At 41.4% G+C, this 21,969-nt stretch overlaps 1 protein-coding gene across 11 annotated transcripts in view; it reads right to left on the reverse strand.

Annotated features, from left to right (window-relative positions):
* TRIM2 (tripartite motif containing 2) overlaps positions 1-21,969 on the reverse strand; it is a 116,100-nt gene that overhangs the window by 31,509 nt on the left and 62,622 nt on the right. For 7 of the 11 annotated variants that reach the window (XM_075500443.1, XM_075500442.1, XM_075500444.1 and 4 more), the window contains 2 exons: positions 7,072-7,253; positions 4,705-4,942 (listed from right to left, as the gene is read on the reverse strand). In XM_075500443.1, coding sequence (XP_075356558.1) covers positions 4,705-4,942; positions 7,072-7,205 — 372 coding nt within the window. In that variant the 5' untranslated portion in view covers positions 7,206-7,253. Of the gene's footprint in view, positions 1-4,704; positions 4,943-7,071; positions 7,254-11,891; positions 12,250-14,282; positions 14,532-21,969 lie in introns of those variants that run through there. The other 4 variants (XM_075500441.1, XM_075500439.1, XM_075500438.1 and 1 more) reach the window with 3 other exon arrangements.

Raw genomic sequence — 21,969 nt, forward strand, 5'->3', positions numbered from 1 at the left:
TTGTCAAAAGTTCATCTTTCTGCCTCTTCATAAATTCATGCTTAAGTTCAAGATATTTTAACAAGCCCTTTACTTATTTAGTATTTTTATCTTTGGATACAATGATTAGAATAATTTAATATTTCTGTTTCCTATTGAACACCTCATAATAAACATAATTATATTTGCAGCAACATATATAAGAAAGAAAGCATCTCATTGGCATATTAAAGTTTAGCCTAATCAACTTTCTTCCTCTTTATTCCAGCACCAGAGAATCACGTAAGCTAGAATGGTAAAAGCAAGCAGACCACAAAGACTTAATGTGTATGTCTGCATAGAAATAGTCTTCTTTGCCTGAGTCAAATTCAAAATGTTTTGAGTAAAGCAGCTATCATTTCCCATTAAAATCTTTGGATTGTGCCATAGCTGAAGGAGAAGGAAAACCTAGTATTAATACGATTCAGGCTTCAAGTGCCTAGATAAGCTGATTTCCTAAGATTTTGTCTGACATTTCTTAATCAGGTAAGATTAATTTCTAACTACAGACAGTCATGTATTACTGGCTTTTCCTCTCTCCCCTCAGTGCCCAACATGGGCATCACATTTTGTGACACTCCCAGAGAGCTTTTCATGGGTTTGCTTTCAACAGGTTTGCTTTACAAAACATCTCAGAAAAAAATGTTTGCCTGAACCCCTCCTTTCCAAATTGAAGAGAGCTCTTGGGCAGGATATACTATGGCATCCAACACTGGCTTCAGCTGTATTTCCACTGAAGTCAACGAGAACATTCCCATCAGCTGTAATGAAATGTGAATTAATACCCACTGGTTCTGAAATCCCATCCACTAACTCCCACCTTAAACCAGACCAGCATATTTCAGCACAATGATCTAATTAAAGACGCATGCATATCTTCACTCTGTAATTTAACTGAATTTACAGAAGCTTTTTATTTGCATAATCAAGGATGCAGGTACTTCTGAATTATATTTCACAAAGCCAAAGCATACTAATTCCAGCCCTTCAAAGTTCAGGTCTTAAGAAAAAGGCTCTCACTAATCACAAGGCCCCCTTACCTAAAATCACATTCAAATAATCTCATTGTTCATTCTCTGCTTTCTATTTGTTTGAATAGCAGTCCAGAGAAAAAGAATGAGTCTGCTCTTTGCCAGCCTTCTTCCTCATCTCACACACATGCTTAATTCCTCTGTCCCAGGACTCGTGTACCTTAGCTTTGTATGTTTTGGCTTTTAGAAGAATGTAAGTTTAGATTACCTGAGGGCACTTCCCAGATATCTGGTAAAATTTAGAATGTGGGCTTTTGTTCTCCCTAGTCACAGCTTTTGCCTTACCCATGCAGTAAACCTGAAAGCTTTAATCAAATTTTTAAAACACTTTTGTAAGACTGTCATGACTTAGACAACATGCTTACATACAAGTGAACCATCCAAATCCCTTGTATGACTTTCCGATTCAGTCAGATATGATTGTATCAGTCACACTATTGCTTCCTAACTGTATTAAATGTTCCTTGTGAGGCAGAACAAAATTTCACTAGCAGTGAGCTCAGTTTATTGGTTCTAATGCTCATTAAGAGTCTAACTGACATTCTGAATTTTGTATTTAGCTTCAGTGACACACTGAATATTGCAGAGTACAGAAAAAATTAGATTACACTTTAATGTGATACACGAGTAAGTCACATGGTGGGAAGCCCAGAGGTGAGGAGAAAAAACAAGGTTTAAAAGGTATGTTATGAAGTCACTTCATCAGAATATCAAGTATATTCTTTATTTTTCTAAGAGAAAGTTCAGGAAATGTTTTTCTAGACAAGATCTTATACCTGTCAAGTTGCCAAGCTATTCTGTGATTTTTTGAGAAAAAACTAGGCAGAGATAAGGCATGCTCTCTTGTTACAAGCGTTTAATTTAATATTGGGTATGCTCTCTTGTTACACTCTATAGGCAGAAAATACACTGCACCTGTAAAAGCATGGATGCTAGACTCTGGGCTGGCTTTCACTTCAAATTCAAATAAAGCCCAAGCATGGACTTTTCAGAATGCGTGACTGCAAAGAGGCTACACCACTCATTACATATTATGAAGTAATGGACGTACAATTTCACAGCCTTCCCTGTCTTGGCTGTTGTACCTGGTTCCTAAATGATTATAGACCAATGTTTCCAAACCGGGATGCTTATATCCAACAAGAGCTGCAGGTGTTTAGCAGCTGAGAATAAAGCCAATTTTATTTTAATGTATAGATAGAAGATAAGAATCTTCTGTTAGGTTCAAAAGTTCCATAGCATATGCGCCCTATTGCCCCGATTTAACAAGAACATGTATTTGTGTTCTCTGTTGGGTGAATATGAGGAAGCATTTGTTTATAGTTCAAGCACAGGAAAACATCTCTCGTGTTAAGATACTACAAGCTAAGTTTCATTTTCCGTAAGAACACACACAACAAAGATGCCACAACAGAGGATGAGAGAATGTGTGCAGAAGGAATAGGATGCGCACACACTTATAGAAAATATGAGTAGTGGGAATAAGAAACCAACTAGAAGGGAAAGTATCTAATCTACATGGCCTGAGGAAGGCTAAGTTACAAGCAGACAGGCAAGCCAATGAGAAAGTATCTGCGCATCAGTTTCTATCTGATCTTAATCAGAGAGGTTTAAATCTAGCATGGCTGGAGAGATTGAAAAAACTTGTTTAAACAGAAACTTATTTCCAAGCTAATACAAAGAAAATCTGGTAATATTTAAATTAAATATACTTGATGCAAATTTTTCCCTTGATAGTAAAAATACAATGAGTCTGACCCTACCCCAAGCAATATGTAAAAATTAATGGAGAGAGGATTCAATGCAGAATGACTGCTGGTTCTGTCAAGGCATTCTTCTCCAGCTTCCACCTCAATCCTTTCTCACTCCCTGAAGCCCCCAGCAAAGCTGCTAGCAGCCAGGCACTTCCCTACAGTGCTCTCGTGCTGTGTACCCATGAAGCCAGCAAAAGCCCATTTCCTCAGTCAGGCCCAAGGTGCCCAGCACGTTGCCCTGTGCACCCTGCCCTTCAGCCAGACCCACCTGGTCAGCCTCAAGCACCTCTCCCCACAGCTCATCTCAGCTCCTCCCATCACAAGGACTAATGTATGCACTTCAGCTTTTAATTTCCTAGCTCACACAGCTTTAAATTGGAGTCACCCTCAGCCTGCCCCAACCCTCCCAGATACTTACAGAAGCAAGATGATATTCCCATCACACACTACTCAGCATCCTAAAAGGCACTCTATGTTTCAAGGCAAGCCAAGTAAGTTTGGTTTAGAGGACTTACAAACCCACCTTTCCTTAGAAAGGAGTCCTCAGAGAGGTACAAGCTGATGTATTTTTAATTGTAAGCAAACCAGTTTTTTCTAAGCACACCCAAAGGATCATCAGCTGATAATGTAAAATGGAAAACAAGTAACATCTCGTTTTGACTTTTTTCTGCATTTCACAATCAAATGGCTCCTATCACGATTGCTATATCAGAAAAGAACTATGATTCATTTTAAGGAGAGCCAATAAAATGCAAATAAAACCTAGGAATGTATTAATCAGTAACCACTACACACACATAGGTATCGTACACATTAAAAAAGTTACACCAGTTATTCATTAATCAGAGTGTACAGCAAATCAGTTCTACAAGTCCACCTAATTCCAGCAGGTCAGTAAAGGAAAGGGAACTGAGCTGTTCCTTTGTAAGAGTAATCACTACCTATCAGCTGAATTATTCCTATACAACCTATATACCTAAACTAAATATCAAATAAAGCATACCCAGAAAGTTGTCTTAAAATACTGGCACATATTTCTTGGCTTGCATAGGAGCACAGTATTCAGCTTACAACACTGTGTTGCTCAGCTTTGCAACATGGTCTACTCACAGGTTTACATAAGCCTGGCTATGAAACAGGAGTTCATATGCCTACCACGAAGCCCACAGGTTAAAACTGAAAACTGTGAAGTAAGCAGAGTTAGAGCTGTTCTTGTAATAATCTGGGGATACTTACGCTGTTGGGGGTACTTGCCAATTAATACACTGATATGATTTGAGAGTGTATGTCAGGGGATGCTGGGCAAAAAAACAAAGCAGCCTCCAAGGACTGATACATGAGATGCACAAAACACTGCAGGATAAAGAGAAGCGTTCTGTATCTAGCCTGTGCTGACCCAAAGTATCCTGAGCTAGGACACCCTTTTACTTGGCTCCATGTTAATATGCTCACATAGCTTTTGGTACTGCCTCAGTGTGCAGGTCAGTTAAGCTTATAAGGTCCCTGACACATACTGCCTGAACAAGCCCACATGTTCCCATGGCAATAGGGCAATAGTTGAGTCTACAAATAAGAGCACTATGGAAAGCCACCCCAAAGAGGCAAAGGCACAAGGTTCAGTGCTTGCAGGACAACAATTTTGACCACATGTGCTAAAACACAGTATCATCCAAGATGACTGGTAAGATGAAATAATATCCTGACTACTATAAGATGCTCCACTAAGAACATTTGAGTTAATTTTAAGAATCCCTTGTCTTTTGTTGACATATTATAAAAATCAAAGAACTAGTGTGATTCCAATTCCCCCACTATCTTTTTAGAATGAAATAACCATGACAAACCAGACCAGTCAGTACATATCAGTACCTGTGCATATCACAGGAGTTCATCTCACTTACATTTCCATCATGATTGGGGCAGGAGAGCGGTTTGCCCGCAGCAACAGCGGTGACAGTCTCCAAGATGGAGGACTCTTCAATGCTGTTGTCCGGTGTTCGTTGCAGGACATCCATCAGGTTGGTGATAAAGAAGTTGTTCTGGAGTGCAGAAACCCCCTTCTCTGGCAGAATAGAGGTCTGGCGGCACACGGGGCAAGAAAGGGTTAAGCTATGGGCTGGAATGTAATTCTGTAAGCACCTACGGGGAAGGGAGGTGGAAGGGGAGAAAGAGAGAGGCAAAATATCAAAGAGGAGAAAAACTCCCTTCAGTTTAAGAACTGGTTTGAAATAATGCTACCCCTACTTAGGAAAGCTACATCACCAGGCTTCAGAAGTAAAAGTGGTTATGGGGATTTTTTTTTTCCTTTAGATGTTTTTTCCTCTGCCACATGAAAAAAGGTTTGATAAGCTGATATCATTTTAACAGTTATGTGCCTTTCTTTGAGATATTTATGCAGAGTGGATCCATGCTTCCAGACGTGTACTGCATCCTGCTCACAGTATAGTAAAAATTATAAACTATCAGATTTGACAGACATGAAGTTACTGCATCAAGTATTTGAGCCTATGTCTGACTAACCGATGGCTGACCCTGGTATTTCCAATAGAATCTCCTTTATTAGCTTCTATCTGTGGGTTTAGTGTTTCAGAGCTAAAACCTGGTCCCAATGAAACCAATGGAAATTTTTCGATTTATTTCAATTAGGAAAGTTATTTGGCAGTTAGCCAGAATCAACAGAGCTCTCTTTACTACATAGAGAAGCATGTCCTAGGTTATCACAGTTTATGTTAAGGGGAGTTTTGGGGGAAGATTTTTGTTTGTTTGTGTTTGATTGGGGGGGTGGGGGGTGTTTTCTTTAACAGTTTTGTTTTATTTTTAAGAAAAATTGAATTTCACAGAATATAAATCTGACACAAAAGTTCTATGATCAACAATATGCAGCAGACTGGTCTAGGTGATAGTTAGTGCCACTTTTGGCCTTGAAAATCAAGTTAACAGCTGCTGGGCATGCAACATCCAACTGCAATTGGCAATTCAGTATAGTACCATAAGCTTTGCAGAATGCAGTTCTTCAGGAGTCTAAAACTCCTCATGAGATGCCAACCAAGAAAGTGTGACCTCGCACAGCTACACAGCTCTCATCCACTTCCAAGGGCTTTGCTTGCACCACTCTACATCCTCCCTTGGCAGCCCTCCTCCTGACCCCCCCAGTAAGGGCTCTGTGAAAGGAGAGCTTAGGCTTTGTACATCAGCAGTACATTGGAGGAGTTCTTCCAACCTCTCTCCATAACCAGATCAGCATAAGAGGATTACAGTGAAAACCAGAAGCTGACCTTAGGATTTACACATGAACTGAAGTCAAGAAACTTAAGACATGGTGGTGAAAATCTTGACTTCACTGACTTCAGTGAGAGTTGCGCTGCTGACTTCAGTAAAGTTGGGGTTTCCTGTTCTACAAAAGACCATTTCATCTGACACACTCAGAGATCCACAATTTTTCTTGCACCCTGTGCAAAATTAGATATGCACACCACAATTCTAACTAAGAGGTGGAAATCTTCTGAACTAAATGTTCATGCAAAATACCATTTATTAAAATTCTCCTCCCATTCAGTATATAATCCAAAGAGTTGCATCCCATCATCAGATAAAGAATTCTAACCAATAATTCTTCAGCTAACTTTTCTGCAGATGCTGTATTTTCCCCACCAGTTGATGAATAATATAACATTAAAGTATCACTATGTATATTCAGTTCATTCAGCTGAATACAGTAGAAGGCAGGCTGCTGTTTTATCACATCTCTTTTCAGAGAGTTTTTCCACTTCAGTCAACCAAGCTGCAGAATAATGAAGACATTTAATCACAGGTTATTAATAATGTATATATCATGTCTAACCCTTGGATATTAAAGGATGGGATAATTATTTCGCTGCTTAGTAAATCAACAAAGAAAGGTTTTTATAGTTTCTAATTTTAGGCTAATCAGTATAAATTGGAGGCCATTAATTTGAGGTCCAAATTCTGAATGCCATCACCTTTCACATTGTTGTAACTGTATTCATTAGTTTCATTGGATTTACTTTTTATTTACTCTTGCATAAAGGGAATGTATTCCAAATATTCCACTGCTGTCTCTTCTTCCTGCCTGCCACAAATAACAGCGTTTTTCTACATCCCTGCCTCTCCAGCCTTCCCCAACTTTATCATGCCTTAACATGACCTTTACAAGTAAAGAGAAAAGTCCCTGTCCACTAAAGGATGCATTGTTCTGTGCTTGTTGCATGACACAAATACCTAGTTACCAGCATGAGGAAAGGACTTACCTCTCACAGAAAGTGTGCAGGCAGGGAAGTACTTTGGGGTTCTTGTAACGGTCCAGGCATATGCTGCAAATCAGAAACTGCTTGTCAATCTGACGGACCACAGGACTTGGGATGTTGGAGCCTTCACTGGCCATCCTAGACCACTGACATATGGGTCCTCTTCCCTTCTACCCTGCACACTGCTGGAGTGGGGTGGGGAAAGAAGAAAAGAAGAAAAATGGCTTATAAACTCCATGAAACAACAAAATCAACAACTAATTCACTCATGTTTCATCCTTATGTAGGAATTCCTATTTCCATATAAAACCAAAACAGTGAAGAATTAAACTTCTAAAATGGTTTATCACAGATGAGAGCCTGGGAAACAGTCAGCCAAGTCTACAACACCACACATAAAACCTTTGTCTGAGCAGGCATTCTGGAAAGGCGTGTTGCCTCTGGACTGAAAGAGTTACAGGGCTGTCTGGTTTTCAAGAAATCCCACGATAAAAACGTTCTTGTGCCAGTAGGTTTAGCCAGTGCTAACAAACATAGGATTTCGTACATCTGCAGTACCGCTGGCAAAATGCTTAAACTGAAACTGCACCAGCCAGTCAAATGGCTGCATCACAGATGGAGTTTGAAAATGGTTCACCTAAAATTTTTTCCCTTACCAGTGCTGGTGTTGCCAAAGATATGGTAGGTTTGAACTCCCAGAAGCACCCAAGAAGGAACCTCCAGAACCAGCCAGCCCCTGGGAAGGGAGTGCTCAAATTCTGCATCAGCAACAGGGGTGAGGAAGGTAAAATGAAAAATCCTCATGATAAAAGAAACTGAGCAAAGAAGAGGGAACTGATAGCTTCTAAGAATCAACAAAGGTAGGGTGAAGGATACATGAAGCACATCCAAATAATAAATGCAAGAAAAATGGCATTCTAGGCAGAAAGAGTAGTAAGAAACATGTTCCTAGGACTGAAGACTCTTCATAACCCTGGCATATAAAGCCATGAAATAAAAGGGTGAGAAAAAAGCCTACTAACTGACAGAATTAAATTTGCAGGTTAAAGGAACGCCAGCAGGCTTGAAACGCCTCCTGTCCTGGAACAAGGCACAGGGAGAGAAAAACTTAAGTTTCTTTTCAGCTGGAGGTACAGATTGTAGCCAACAGAATTAATATGTGGAAAGAGAAGACAGGAGGAAAAGGAAGGAGCAACCTCAGAGAAAAGTAAACTGCCTGCTAAAATAGTTTAGGAAAACCTGACAAGCAAAGGCCCTGGCAGAGTGGCCCAGCAAGAACTCCTCTCCATCAGCGTTTCTAGTGGGCTGGAGCGCTGGGAGGCACAGGGTCAATCCCCGGGGAACCGACTGCAGCGTCTCTGTCGCAGCACTTTCTGCCAGTCCTCCCGCACCCACAACGAAACAAGGGCTCCTCTTCCATGTGAGCAGCGAGCCCAGCTGGGCTCCTTCACTGCATGTACACTCCTGAGGCAGTAACTTCTTCCCTAAACATTTTCTACCCCAGCTTTTAGTCATCCATTTCAGACAATTCGATATTTGGCTTGAGGGCAGTTCAGGTTTTCCAAGACAGAAATAACAAGCCCTCTGCCTCAGTGCTGATCATGCTCATTCAAAGGTCACTCAATTCCACAATGATTTGCATGACCCATAGTATTTTATCGGCAGCGTTACATCAGATCTTCTTCCTGTACTGAATGCATGGCACACTAATCTGGCAGAGTTTAACTCATGCTGTTCTTCCTGAGCTGTGTATTCAGCCGTACAGGTATGGTTTACTTACTACATTGAGCATTGTCCTACTATTTCTAGGACAATGACAGTGATTATGGAACATGCTATACTGACTTCCCTGATAACAGGTTCCTGGGGACTCACTTCTGTGCTAGCAAGTACAGCAGCATGAAGTTATTCACAATTAAAATACCCAACAGCAGTAACTGACACATAATTCGATGCGCAACACTTATGGTGGGCCCTTTTGTTTCCTTTTTTTCCAAGAAAGGGGAATCTGCAAGGTTAAAAATTGCTATAATACTTGTAAAATACAATGTTTGTTCATGACCCAAAAATGCATGATTTCAGAACTGATCATTTGTTTCACTTTTTTTCATTTCTTTCCCATAGTAAGATAAAATGTGAATATTACATAAACACAAATTAATTTCCCCTATTTAAATGCCATAAATCACACACAATAAACCTTAGGAGATCAGTTAGGAACCTTTCTTACTTTTTAAAAGCTTGAGTTAAAAATGGCCTTACAAGAAGTGGAACCAAAATATCTAGCTTTCACAAATGCGAGTAGAAAGAGCAGACTATCAAATATGCATTAATGTATTCATGCATTTGGCAGTATAACATGCAGAATGGCAGTGATGTGTTTCAAAAGAAAATTCATTTCACCACCAATGCAGCTGTGTTTGCCTCCCACTCTCCCTACCCAAAAGTTAGGGGTGGGGACCCAAACAAAACGGGCAAGATAATCAGAAGCAGGAAGACTTCTTTGATAAGAAGGACACCAATATGTTATGAATAGTGTAATTTTTTTGTTATAGACTAAGCACAGACTATTTAAAAAAAAGTTGTACTTAAGATATGAAAGGTCTCCAGTGAATGCTGCCTGTCATTTAACAGAAGAAAATTCTCTAGCACCCAGATATTTTCTGTAATTTCATCTTTCCACCATCAAGTACAGCTACACCAGCAAATAGTGTTTATACAAGGAAAACTACTGCTTCCTGAAAAATTACGTATTGATTTCATCCGATCTTCACCTTAGTCTTTTACATTCGCCCAATCTCATTGCAAAATCAGGTGATACTTAACATTTAATACACAAAGCTCATTCCAGTCACTTTATTTTCAGATGTTCACGCTTTAAGCTTTGTCAGTGAAAGAAACCATTAACAATTCAGAAATAAGTGCTTTTAATATTTGATGTTTTGTCTGGAACACAGCAGGCCATGATTGTCATTTATCCCCTGTGCTCACATAAATCAGGTTTAAAACATGCACCTGAAAATAGAATTTCATCAGTACATTTCAAGCTTTGGCCACTACCTGGTACAATAACTTCTTACACAAGTTTAAAAAAGTTTTTTGAGTACGGAATTTCCAGGATTCTGCAGCCTCCCTGAGCCAGCTCCACCTTTGATGCTATTTTGATGAATGTGATGTAGCTACGAGAAGGATGGTTTCGCCCACTGACTCACTGAAAGCAACTGTACAATCAAAGACTATTTGAGGAAAGGCTGGAGATTTTAGATGATGCTTTTGAATTTTACCAAAGACAGCATTTACTCTGATTTACTGCAGTACTCACAGCAGTTCCTCAAGGCAGCAACATAAGTTTCAGACATATTAGCAGTTAGAGAAAATCAGATTTTGCAATGTAACACTATTTTTACAAGAAAAACATTCTTTTTTGTAGTAGCATCTTCTGAGCTCGGAAACTGCCAGAGCTCTTTTTGGAGGTTCACTCTGTCTCACAATCTAATAAAGAGCAGCTGAAGCATGAGCTTTGAAAATAAGTCTGAGAATCACTTCTTCATATATTTATACTTCATAATTTAAACATGCAAAGCCAGCGGTTGTGAAACATTGCACCAAACGACATAAAACCCTCCCCATTTATCTATAAGAAGTGCACACTGGAAACCCAGTTCAGGTTTGCTACATCAAGTGCAGAAACGGGTTCTGAAACGCATAGCCTTTGTGATCCCTTTGAGGCTCAAGGGTTGCTACCTTTCCAGCCACCCCAAAAGTAACATTGTTCTTTTTCCTTCTGCTTGGAGATACGCCTATTGATTTTCATTCAAAATATGCTGCACAGCAAAGAGAGGAGAAAACAATGGCTCTCTAAGCTAGTGGAAAGCCTTGCCCTGCTATGCATGCATGCCTTCAGGAACGAAAGTCAGGGTGCGGCCCCACCCATATGAAATGAACTTCCTATAGTATTAGAAAAAGGGGAAAAAAATGTTAGGGTACAGCAAATAACAGTTCCAGAAGAGTTCTTTCAGATAAATAGAGCCATGTAATAGGAAAGTGCACCCTTTCTACAGGTACCTTCAAATGAACTCTGGAATTCCTCAGCAGTTACCAAATTCTCTATTAGTCTCTGAGGCCTGGCCGAGAAAAAGACATTGGGAAAACTTATAACTGTCTGTTCAGTTCCCAGGATTTATTCCTAAAAGAGCAGAATTCTCTGTTGCTGATACACTGCTATCACCGAACTCCACCCAGCCAGAGCTGCAACTAGCCCGAAAGTACAGCCTGAGGAGAACAAATTGCTTGCAGCTTGTTCATCCTCTTCTTATCAATGGTATTCACAACCCGGAGGGTCTATTCATGTATTATGAATGAATAGGTTTCCAATGGCAACGTTTCCAAAGGAACGGTTAGGCCTTGAGAGCCGTAAGAAAGGGTGGGGAACCTCAATAACGCTACTTCAGGGATTGGGGGAGCTGGGGTTTAAAAGTCCCTAAAACAGACATATCGCCTGTCCACAGTCTTTAGGAATAAAGAACAGATTCAAGCCATTTCTAGCAGCAGCCCCAGGATTAGCCAATACAGAACACACCGAGCAAATTAATAATCATAACCGCCACACAGTCCACTTGTGTAAAAGGCTTGATAAGCTAAATTTGCATTCCTTTCTCTCCCACTCTTGCAATCAGCTTGGTGCCTTGTTTAAAACACAGCAACCCTCTTCATTCTTACAGCATGCAGAAGCATAATGAACGATCAGGGGCCAAAACAGAAGGAACAACCCAGCAGCAGCCACCAGGAATAACACTGAGCAAACTTGAGCATTTCAGACCTACCCATCTTTGTAGAAAAATAGCTTAATCAGTGCAGTGCTGAGGATAAAATCCTTGCAGGGACGGAGCTGCAGTTCCGCAGTAATCCAAACGAACAAACCATCATCTGTTAATATTTCAAGCCTCACAAGTAAAACTGCTTAAGAATCCCTATCACAGCATCGTCATTCTTAGATGCACAACAGATTTTGTGCTCTAAGGAATGATGCTCCATTCCACGAAGAGGACAGGTGGAAAGAAAAATGGAAGAACAAGAGGAGGCCCAGTGAAGTCGTCATGAATTTTTTTTTTCCCCCGGGTCATTTACAAGTGGGAGACCCCTTCAGGATTCAAACCAATCAATCTTTATTTAGCACATCTTTTTCTCACTCAGCCTGTGTAGAAAGACTGCAGCAAATGGTGCAAGGGATTGTGGGATAGGGATGCAGCAGAGAGCTGCAACGAGATTCGCTGGGTTATTTTTTTTTCCTCCCTACTCAGCAATCAGCTGTTTCGAGGCTCCGCGCAGGGCCATTGAATTTGGTCACCAGAATGTTATTACAGGATTAGCAGGCGGAGACAGCTACCACTGTGCATCTGGCATGTCAATGCGGCTAAGAAAGACATATGCAAATATTGCTCGCAAATCGGAAAAAGGATTTAACTCCGAAGGGGAGAGTAAATATTACGTAAGATCCATTACCAGGACATTCGCCACAGATGAAACGAAAGCACTTTCGTTTATAAAGGAGATTAAGCGTAATGCTTAATGATTCCACCCTGATTTTTCCAGGATTCAGAGTATTTCTTGGAACACAATTCTTCACTGCTCCAACTTTCAGCAACAACAAAAGACCCCACAAACGCTCTTTGTCTCTCCAGATGTTTAAAGCAGAAGCAAAGAACCTCTTCAGAAAGCTGTGCTACTGACACACAAACCAGCAGCAGTTTCTTCTACTACAGAGCTGTGTATTTGACCTGACTCAGACTCAAGTCAAATATTTAAGGCAGCAAAAACTCATATTCAAGGATGCAAGAATCAAAGCTAACAGTCTGTTCAACTTTTGTACAAACATTAATGCAAAGGTGTATTCTCTTAGTTAATCTATTTACTTGTTTAAAAAACTTTAAAAATCACAGATCAATTCAGATTTTACTAGGCTATTACCAAAGGAAATAAAAAGAAGTTTGGTGTCTGGTATTTTTCAGCTATGCAGAGAAGGTTGTTAAAAAGACGCTTGTGAATACACAGACACTACTGAAGTAAAGCAACAAAGAATTAGCTTTGTCTTCCAGTGTAACAGCTGGTGGTTTTTGCAGACAAGGTAGTATTTGCATCTCTAAATACAGTGAATCTTTTCTTTTGAAAAAACAAATCATATGCAAGTATTTCAGCTAACTGAGGCTAACAAAGCTTCCCACAAATAAAAGGACACAAAGGTCCATTTGCATCAAGAAGAAAAAATGTGGGGTTTAAATACTGTCTGTGCTACTCTGACTTAATTAGGACAGATATAGTTATTTTAGAAGTTTAAAATGTTGTCCTAAGCTCTTTAAGCACAATTTCCAGAATATAATATTTATTCCATTCCTGGACTGATGAGGTAAATAGTATTAATAATCATTTAGCATGACTGAAATGTAATCTAAATTCCTGTTAAAAACATAGATTCTGTGTGCATAATTTACTTTCCACTTGGCAATCATTTAGCCAGATTGGTTTTATGCATCAGGCAGATCCAGCCTGGTTTCCCTGGGTAATGCCCACAGGGCGAAAGCATGTTGTAATCCAGTTTATAACCTGAAATGAAACATCAGGCAGTGTGTGTGCGTGTGCTAGGATTTTGGGTGCTTGTGCCAAAATACTGCTCCTCTGATTCCCTCAACATGTGCTGAACTCTGTCAAAGAGAGAGAACAAGGTATGTTTCATTTTAGCTTCAACATTCAGCAGGTCAGAAGAAGCAGGCATCTGCACAGCAGGATTCACAGTTTAAAAAAAGGCCAGAGATTTCAGGTACATTTTTGGAGGGGTGTTTTTTTTATGTTTGGTTGGGGTTTTTTGTTTTCTTTTTAAACTGTCTGGAGAACCCCCCACTGCAAAGAGCAAGCAACATATTTCACTCCCACCACAAGGAAATGCAAGGCCTTTTGTTTCTGCCACTGGAACAAAGACCCACTTAAAACAAAAATCAAGAGAGAAAATTCAGGAGTGGCACTCCCAGAACCGAGGTGGATGACTCTCGGACAGAAGCATGCAGACATCACTTAGCTGCTTGCTTTTCCTTGCTCATTTTAAGCATCAAATTTACGTACACTAAAACAGAATAGCAAGTATTGCTCAAATTACTCTTTCCATTTACAATCAGTAGTAAGGACTACATACCCCTCAAATCAGAACCAATCCCGTAACGTACCTCATGGCCAAAGGAGACTGCAGGAGTCACAGCTGCAGCCACTCTCACCAGAATCTGCACCTCCAAAGGAGAGATTGCTTCAAAGTGCAGTTATCTTATAATTAACGCTGAGAGGCTGCCTGCTGACAATGAGCTGATATTCTGCAAATAATCCTGCTTCTTCAACAAAACAAAAATGTGGTACTGTGGCAAGGAAAATGAGACAAAAGTCATAGCATTTCCCTTGAGATTTTTGTTCTTACATGTTGAATGTTAATATGTGGGTTTCTTCTCCGTAGTGAAGAGGAAATGGATGCATAGCTCAGTGAAGAGTCTTGCACTTTACCCCCATAGCAGTTACTACCAGCCTGTTTCAAATAGGTTTATTGTATGTGTGTGTCTTTTGAGCTGGGAGCTGGGAGTGGGGATTGTTGTTACGTGCTTGGTTTTGTGTTGTTGTTTGGGGTGGGTTTTTTTGGTTTTTTGGTTTTTTGTTTTTTAAAAAGAACAGGCTACTTTCCCTCAGAAATTTGCTGCACTCATCATTGCTGCTGACTTATCAGTGAAGTAAGTTCTGGAGAAGAAAATATATAGCACGGGCCATCTTCACAGTGCCATGGAAGAGTGGTCTAGCCCCTGTTATCATGCCCTGTAATTGCCATGTTTTTGGAATAATTTATTCTTTTCCCTGTTCCAAACACAACCTGAATTCATATTCTTAGGGAGCCCATAAATAGTAAGCTACCAAAAAACCCCACAGCTAATTTACAGACCATAGTTAGATATTGGTATATTCTTCCCTAATATTAAACAAATCATCCAAACACTCCAGGTTAAGATTAATGGTCTGCACTGAAGCCTCTACTATCAATTGACTGAAGAGAGAGTAGTCTAACTCAGTCTGCTGTACAAAAGAGACTTTAAGGTCAGCAGAAAAAAAAATTATTGGGTTAGGCCAAACTAAACGGCCAACTAATACAGTCCTGGCAATTAAGACTGACTGGAAAATAAGAGGTGGGAGAGACCAGAAATCAATTACCCAAAGCCAACATGCTGGGAAAGAGGGCTAGTTTGGGAATACAAATATAGGAGAGGATGGGCTGTTACAGCCGTCACCCAGCTCCACATCCTTAATTTGACCCTGGCGCCAGGAAAGCAAGTGGGGTGAAACAACCAAGCTCTGTCATTGTGGGACCATGCCCACACTGGGCATCAAAAGGCCTTAGTCATCCTGACGATACAGCGCTGATGGAGGCGCCTTCACCTTTCTCCACTGTGGCTGCGCACCCATGCAGACCCAGCAGCTCCCGCAGAGCAAGTGCAACTTCCAGCCCTGACCCCACATTCTCCAATAGCCCAGGCTGTCGCTCACATGGGCTGGGAAGAACCACAGCTTCCTCCTGCTGTGGGCTTGTAGCTAGAGGGCACGTTTGCCCTGAAAGGAGCTCTGCTAGGTCCTGGTTCCTCCCCACCAGCCACAGCCTGGAGCCACAATTACTCTCCCATCTTGTGATCCAGTGGAGCAGATGCTTTTCCCTGAAGCTTGTGACCCAACACATGGCTTGTCATAGCCTGGGAGGCAAAGAACTCGAAAGGTTTGCCTGCAGTGTAATGCTGGGCTGCTGGAGACCTTCCCAGCCCCCCCAGCACCCATCCTCCTATGCCTTTGCCACCTTATTCTATTTCCTTCTACCCTCTGCTTACGCCTAGTTTAGCTTGCCAAGGTTGCAGCTTTTGTAGCACAACTGCAGCCAGGCTGGGACACCTGCCCTCCCTGCTCAGCCAGCCCAAGCTTGGCTGATGTGGCTGCACTCCCTTGCCTGTCTCCAGCACTGATGTTGCAAGTCAGGCAGCACCAAACAAACTGCTTTTCTCCCCTCTGTGTTATTCCTTCTCTTTCCCCTTTTGGGTATTTGCCATTGAGGTGGCAGGGCCAGGCACTACGGTCACCAGAAATAAGCTCTGTATTCCGGCGTTTCTTCTGCATGGCAATGGGCTCACCTTCAGGACCACTGTCAGATGTTGATGTCATGAATCAGGTTTCTTTTAAAAGCTTTCAACTGCTAAAGGCACAGGAATAACAGGAATAGAAGCCACTGCTATAAATGGAAGCCTTGCTTAATAGTTTTACATGTTTAATGCTTTGTTGCTTTTTCCTCCTTTCTTTCCTCAGACTGTAATCAAAGCTTGTAACAGGGTGAACACCTGAAATACATGGGTGGGTCTCTTAAGACATTAACGTACTAATGCTTTATACTCCGATTTGTAGATGGGGAAAGGGTTATGGCTGGCATGTAATACTCCCTCTTCTTCTCTCTCCCTATCCTCATAACTTCTGCCTCCCTCTGCAGTACTCCTTCTCCACCACCCTTTGGTGGTGCAAGAATCCTGCTTCCATCCTCACAGACCCCATCTCCCAGCTGTCCTGTCCTTGGATGGAGAGGGGACCTTCTGGTGGCTGCCTTGCACATACTGAGGGACAAGACTGGCAGGTTAGAGCTCATGTGATCACCCAGTCATCACTCAGCTAAGATATGATACCTACTTTAAGGCTGCCTGTCTCAGGTTTTCAGGACCTCATTTTGGGTCAGGGCCTTGCACAATAAATTCCAGCACACTTGGGGCACACTGGATTTACTGCACACGCAGAACAATTTGAGTGCTTGCAGTGGAAGTCCAGGAATCCCTAATCAAATGGCCAACGTTCTCAAAAAGATTTCAGAGAGAAGGGGTAAGAAATGAGGAGAAAAGGGCATGCCAAGGGAAATGATAGGATTAAACTGTCACATACCAGGTTAAATGACAGCCTCGGACCTGTCATTTAGGGCCCTTTCCATGTTTAATAAAATGTCATATTCTCAGGTGAGCTATTAAAAAAAAAATATCTGCAGTGAGGTAGGTCCAAGTAATTATTTCAGGGGCTAGATGTTGTGCAGGCCTAAGTAAAAGGATTTTAAATTGTACACTTGCCATCCAAAGCAGCGAGTCAGAGCATCTACACTGAAAAAACCCTACCCTGATTAACTACTTAGTGCTGTTAACATCACCCTTACAATTGTACATTTTTGACTCTCTAGGCCTACCTATTTTGTTAACACTGACAAAAAGGCTCTGTTCAGCCTTTATAGGTACACAGGCTCAAATAAAACAAAGCTGAACTGACAAATAATTAAAACTGCACATCAAATCACTGCTGCTTACATAAACATCTGCTCTGAAATGCTACTTGAAATAAAAGTGCTCCATGGAGACTCCATACTAATCACTGTTAACCCCTCCAGGCACAGGATAACAGGCAGTACAGACAAAAAGCAGGAGGTTGAGCAGGAATCTATTTGGAAAGAGGTCCCTAGCCTTTTCTGCATACTGTTAGATTTAAGGTACATTGAAAAATGCTCTAGGCATTTTCTTCAGAGTTGCTGAGCAATGGCAAGAAAAGTTAAAGTAGCAAATGCTCAGTGTTTTTAGTACTGAGCTGTGTGGCGAAGGTTGAACTGCTCAGAGACCATCCCCTCCGCTCCCTCCTGAGACACACTCCTCTGGATCTGCCCCCACGCTGCATCTCCACTTGATCTTACAGTTCTGCAACTCCCCCTTTAGGAGAGGTGATACCCATCAGGTACTGGAGCCTAGTCACATATTCTCTGTTGACCACTGCAAAGTAAAGTTCCTCTACTTCTGTTTCCATTTACTTCAGTAGGATTTTGTTGAACTAGTACAAAGTTCAAATCAGCAAGGGAGAAGGCAGCACCCAGAAATCACCACATGCCATGTAATTTCTTCACAAAATTAACTTAGAGACTGCCAGCCCTTTAGAATTTTTTTCTTGCAACCTTCAAAATCCCATTTCCCAGCAGATACAGCATATGGAAAATAAACTGGGAGAAAAAAAATAGGTGTTTCACAGCAAGAAACAGCAGACGGAAGCTAAGCGTTAAAAAAGCAAACAATGGAGGCAGAAAGCGAAGGAATTCACATCTTCTTAGTGCACAGCACACAGCAGATAGGGTGCCTGAGCAGGTAAGGTTTCTGCCAAAAATACATCTGGGAGAGGAACTAAGGAGGAGGGGGAAGGAAGAGCCCCTCTCCAGCCTGTGAGCAGGCTGAATTCGGGCTCACATCCTCTGCAGCACTTATGCTGTTTAAAAGATGAAATATTGGTTGCTGCAGCTCCATATTTACCTTAGCTTTTGTACAGTACCCACCTCATTTTCTTGCCCAGAGCCCAGCAGCGATGTTACCTTCTATGTCCGCTAAGTCTTCTTCTGAACTGAAATGTCTTTCAAAAACACAGAGATATGTCTAAACGTTTATATTGTCCTTGGGTTCAGAGAAGACCTTGCTCAGGCATTAAGTGGCAGGCAGAGGTTTACCCAGGCAGGCTTTTTATGTTGGCAGAAACGCAACACTGAACTTTCACAGCAAGTAGGTAAACACGTAGCTGCATACAGCAGGTAGTCTGGCAGCACCAGCAGTAGTGAGAAACAATGTCAGAACAACCTTGGCAAAAGGAGCTCTGTGGGTTTGAGCAATGGTTGTAGGTACAGGAGGTGAACTGCCCAAACAACAGTAACAAAAAGCCATCTACAGTTCCCATGGGGAGCTCCAAGTGTACAGACCCTGAGCGTGCCGGCTGCGATGCTGTGTCCTCCTCCTCTGCACTCACGGGGTCACTCCATTTGACTTAGCAGTAGTCAGCTCCAGTACTTCAAAACTTGGAAACACCCAATGGCTGAACCTCACCCAGTAAACACGTCTTTCCAGTCCTCAGCAAGGACGGTCATTTGCTGATTGCACACCAGCACTCCTATTTAAAGAACTGTTGTTATGGGGAAAAGCTGAAACCTTTCTACAGCACAAAGCACTCCCTGTATCTTGTGCCTTATCTGCAGAAATGCATCAACTCCCAGTACGTGTTTCCACAGCAGAGTTTCACTACAGCCACAATAAGATGCAGTTATCTGACTGCAAAGCCCACCATACCCCTGAGCAGGCTGGATCTCCAGACAATCCTAGTGGCTCTTTCTCAGGGCCTACCAAGCAGCTACTCTGGCTCAGCCCAGGTTTTCCTCAGGCCTTTTCCTTCAGGTACAAGGTTTTATACCTGACACAAGCTGCAAGGAGCAGCAGTAGTAAAAGGTGTCCACCTTTATCCTTCATCTCCAAAAATAACTCTCCTAAGCTTACTCTTAGACATCTCTTCCAAGTTCTCATCACGCAGGGCAGGTTCAGGCTAGATGCCCAAGGCTCCTCCAGGGGCATTGCCAGGCTGCTCGTAAGCAAATGCCCAGCACTGACGTAGGTCAGACTTCTGTAAAAATTACATTCTCAGAAGACCCTCACACATACCTTCCTGCGTGAATATCAGTCTTTTTAACTGACATCACAACTTCTGAAGCAACAGCTGATGAAAGAGGAGGAAAGTAGAACCACTCATATGACACAATTTTAAGACTCTCCCAAGCTGAACTGGGATACACAGTACATTCATTTCTATATGAAAATACATCCATTTTACTTTACAGGAAAATCAGTACATTTTTAAGTACATGAAAAGCAAATTAGGAGACAGTCTAGAAAACAATAACCATGTGAATACAGCTGTATTTTTAAATAAAAAAAGCACTTGGAAAAAACACTGGCATCAGGACAGCTGAGAACAATATTGTCTTAAATCAGCCACATTATCATTTGGATTGTGATAGCACCTGGAAATCTCTTCCAAGTACCAGAATCCCACTGTGATAGGCACCAGCTACACAGAACACAGATCCTGTGCAAGCATAGGTAGCCCATGTCTTAACACCTCGCACAATTCAACTATTGCCATTTAACCGTATCTGTGACACTAAGTACCTTTCTACACTACAAAATAAGTTTTCATAGCAAGCCATTAATTTGGATAAGGGCTATTCTTGTAAAGAAAGAGGTGCAAGATAGTAGCTTATATAGCATGAATCTTTTGCAGTCAAGAGAACAGGAGCAGATCTTAGCATCCTCTTCCCTTTGCAAACTCTATGAGCAGATAGAAGAACTGCCTGACACTTCAGAAGTAGTCCTTGTGATGACTGTGACAAGATGTACCATGCTGTTATTGATACAGGCTATACGTAGTAAACGACAAAACCCATCAGAGGTGTATGTAAAGTAACCAGCTCTAGGCACTGCTGTTAAAAGTAGCAGAGAAATCCTAGTGGAAAACCAGTTACAAATAGGCCATACAGACCTTGCACTATCTCAGGTACTGAACTTCTTCTCTCACTCAGATACCCCAGTGAGGGGCGGTTAGAATGTATTTCCAATAACTTAAATGCTTTTGGAAACTTGATGAAACAGCAATGACTAGGGATTTTGGTAGGTGGAGAATGCCGTACTCTGAGTTAAATTCTATTCACAATTTATTTTTTATTCACAATTTATATCTATTGCTTCTTACTCTTCCTTTTTATTGGCCACACATGAGAAACCTCTTTTAAGGCTACCAGTAGTGTGCTGGATACTCCTTCACCCTGTGAGCTGTGAAACCCATTGCCCCAGGATGCTACAGATGTTAATATTTGACAGGCATTCCAGGAGAGAAGGACAAATTCACGGTGGCTAAAATGATTAAAGATTTTAAAATACAAAGACGCCACCTCTACCAGAAGCAGAACTGGAAGCACAAATCATTGAAGATGCAAAAGCATTCTGGAGAGTACCATGATATGTCTGATCTATTCTTACGCCCTTCTGTAGGCATCCACTGTCAGCCACCATCCAAATTATAAGGCTAGGCTAGATTTACTTTTGATTTGACCCAGACAAACCTTCAAAATACTCAGTGTAAACATCACAGAAGCTGTCTAAGTAGCCACTCCCTTTTGGCATAATTAATGGACAATAATGGCTCCACAGGGCTGTTTTTATCACTTTGCAGAGCCCTGCCATTTAGGGATGTCAGGTGAAATGAATCCATCAGTCAGCTGCCTTAATACACTACTGGTGCATGAAGAATGCCACTCAGGGCCACAGAGTACCTTTAGCACGTACACCCATTTCTAAGTCATACAAACAAGCCACACAACAATGGAGACTGACTAGTCATCACCCCAAGCAGAGAACCCTTTCATAGCGAATACAATACTAACCTAGCATTTCTCCACACTTCCTCCTACCTTTTCAAATTTACTTTATCCTTAAGAAAAAAAAAAAAGAGACTTATAGTGATAGTTCCTTAAGAGTGACATTTGACTTGTTTCTCTGCAGAGGTACTCTGTATTATTCTAAAAGCAATGCCATAGAGCTTGGGGAAGTCATGCCTTGGTCGCTTTCCTGGTTGTCCTCATTTAAAAGTTTAAAAGTTGTCCACCTTCCTCAACAGAGGTCCCTCCAGAGGGTGCACACCTTCAGAGCAGGCTTTCTGCGAGAGCACATCCCAGAGGTGAAACAATGATGGTTGTTCAGAGGGTAAAGGCCACCATTCAGGAGCACAGATAAAAATCCGTCCCAAAAGTTAAATATGGGAAGAAGTCTTCCTGCTCTTCTACTTACTTGTATTCAAGACTGTGCAATGTGTCAGCTTCTGATAAGACAAACAAAAATTTTGAACTTTGCAAGTGCAGGAAATGGAACTCCTCTCATTTTTTGCAAATTCACCTTATTATATACAAACATTTTTGCATGTACCAGTCTAGTCTGTTGTTTTGGGGTTTCTTTGTAAGAGGGAACA

Source organism: Mycteria americana, chromosome 4, assembly GCF_035582795.1.
Source record: "Mycteria americana isolate JAX WOST 10 ecotype Jacksonville Zoo and Gardens chromosome 4, USCA_MyAme_1.0, whole genome shotgun sequence".
Taxonomy (NCBI): domain Eukaryota; kingdom Metazoa; phylum Chordata; class Aves; order Ciconiiformes; family Ciconiidae; genus Mycteria; species Mycteria americana.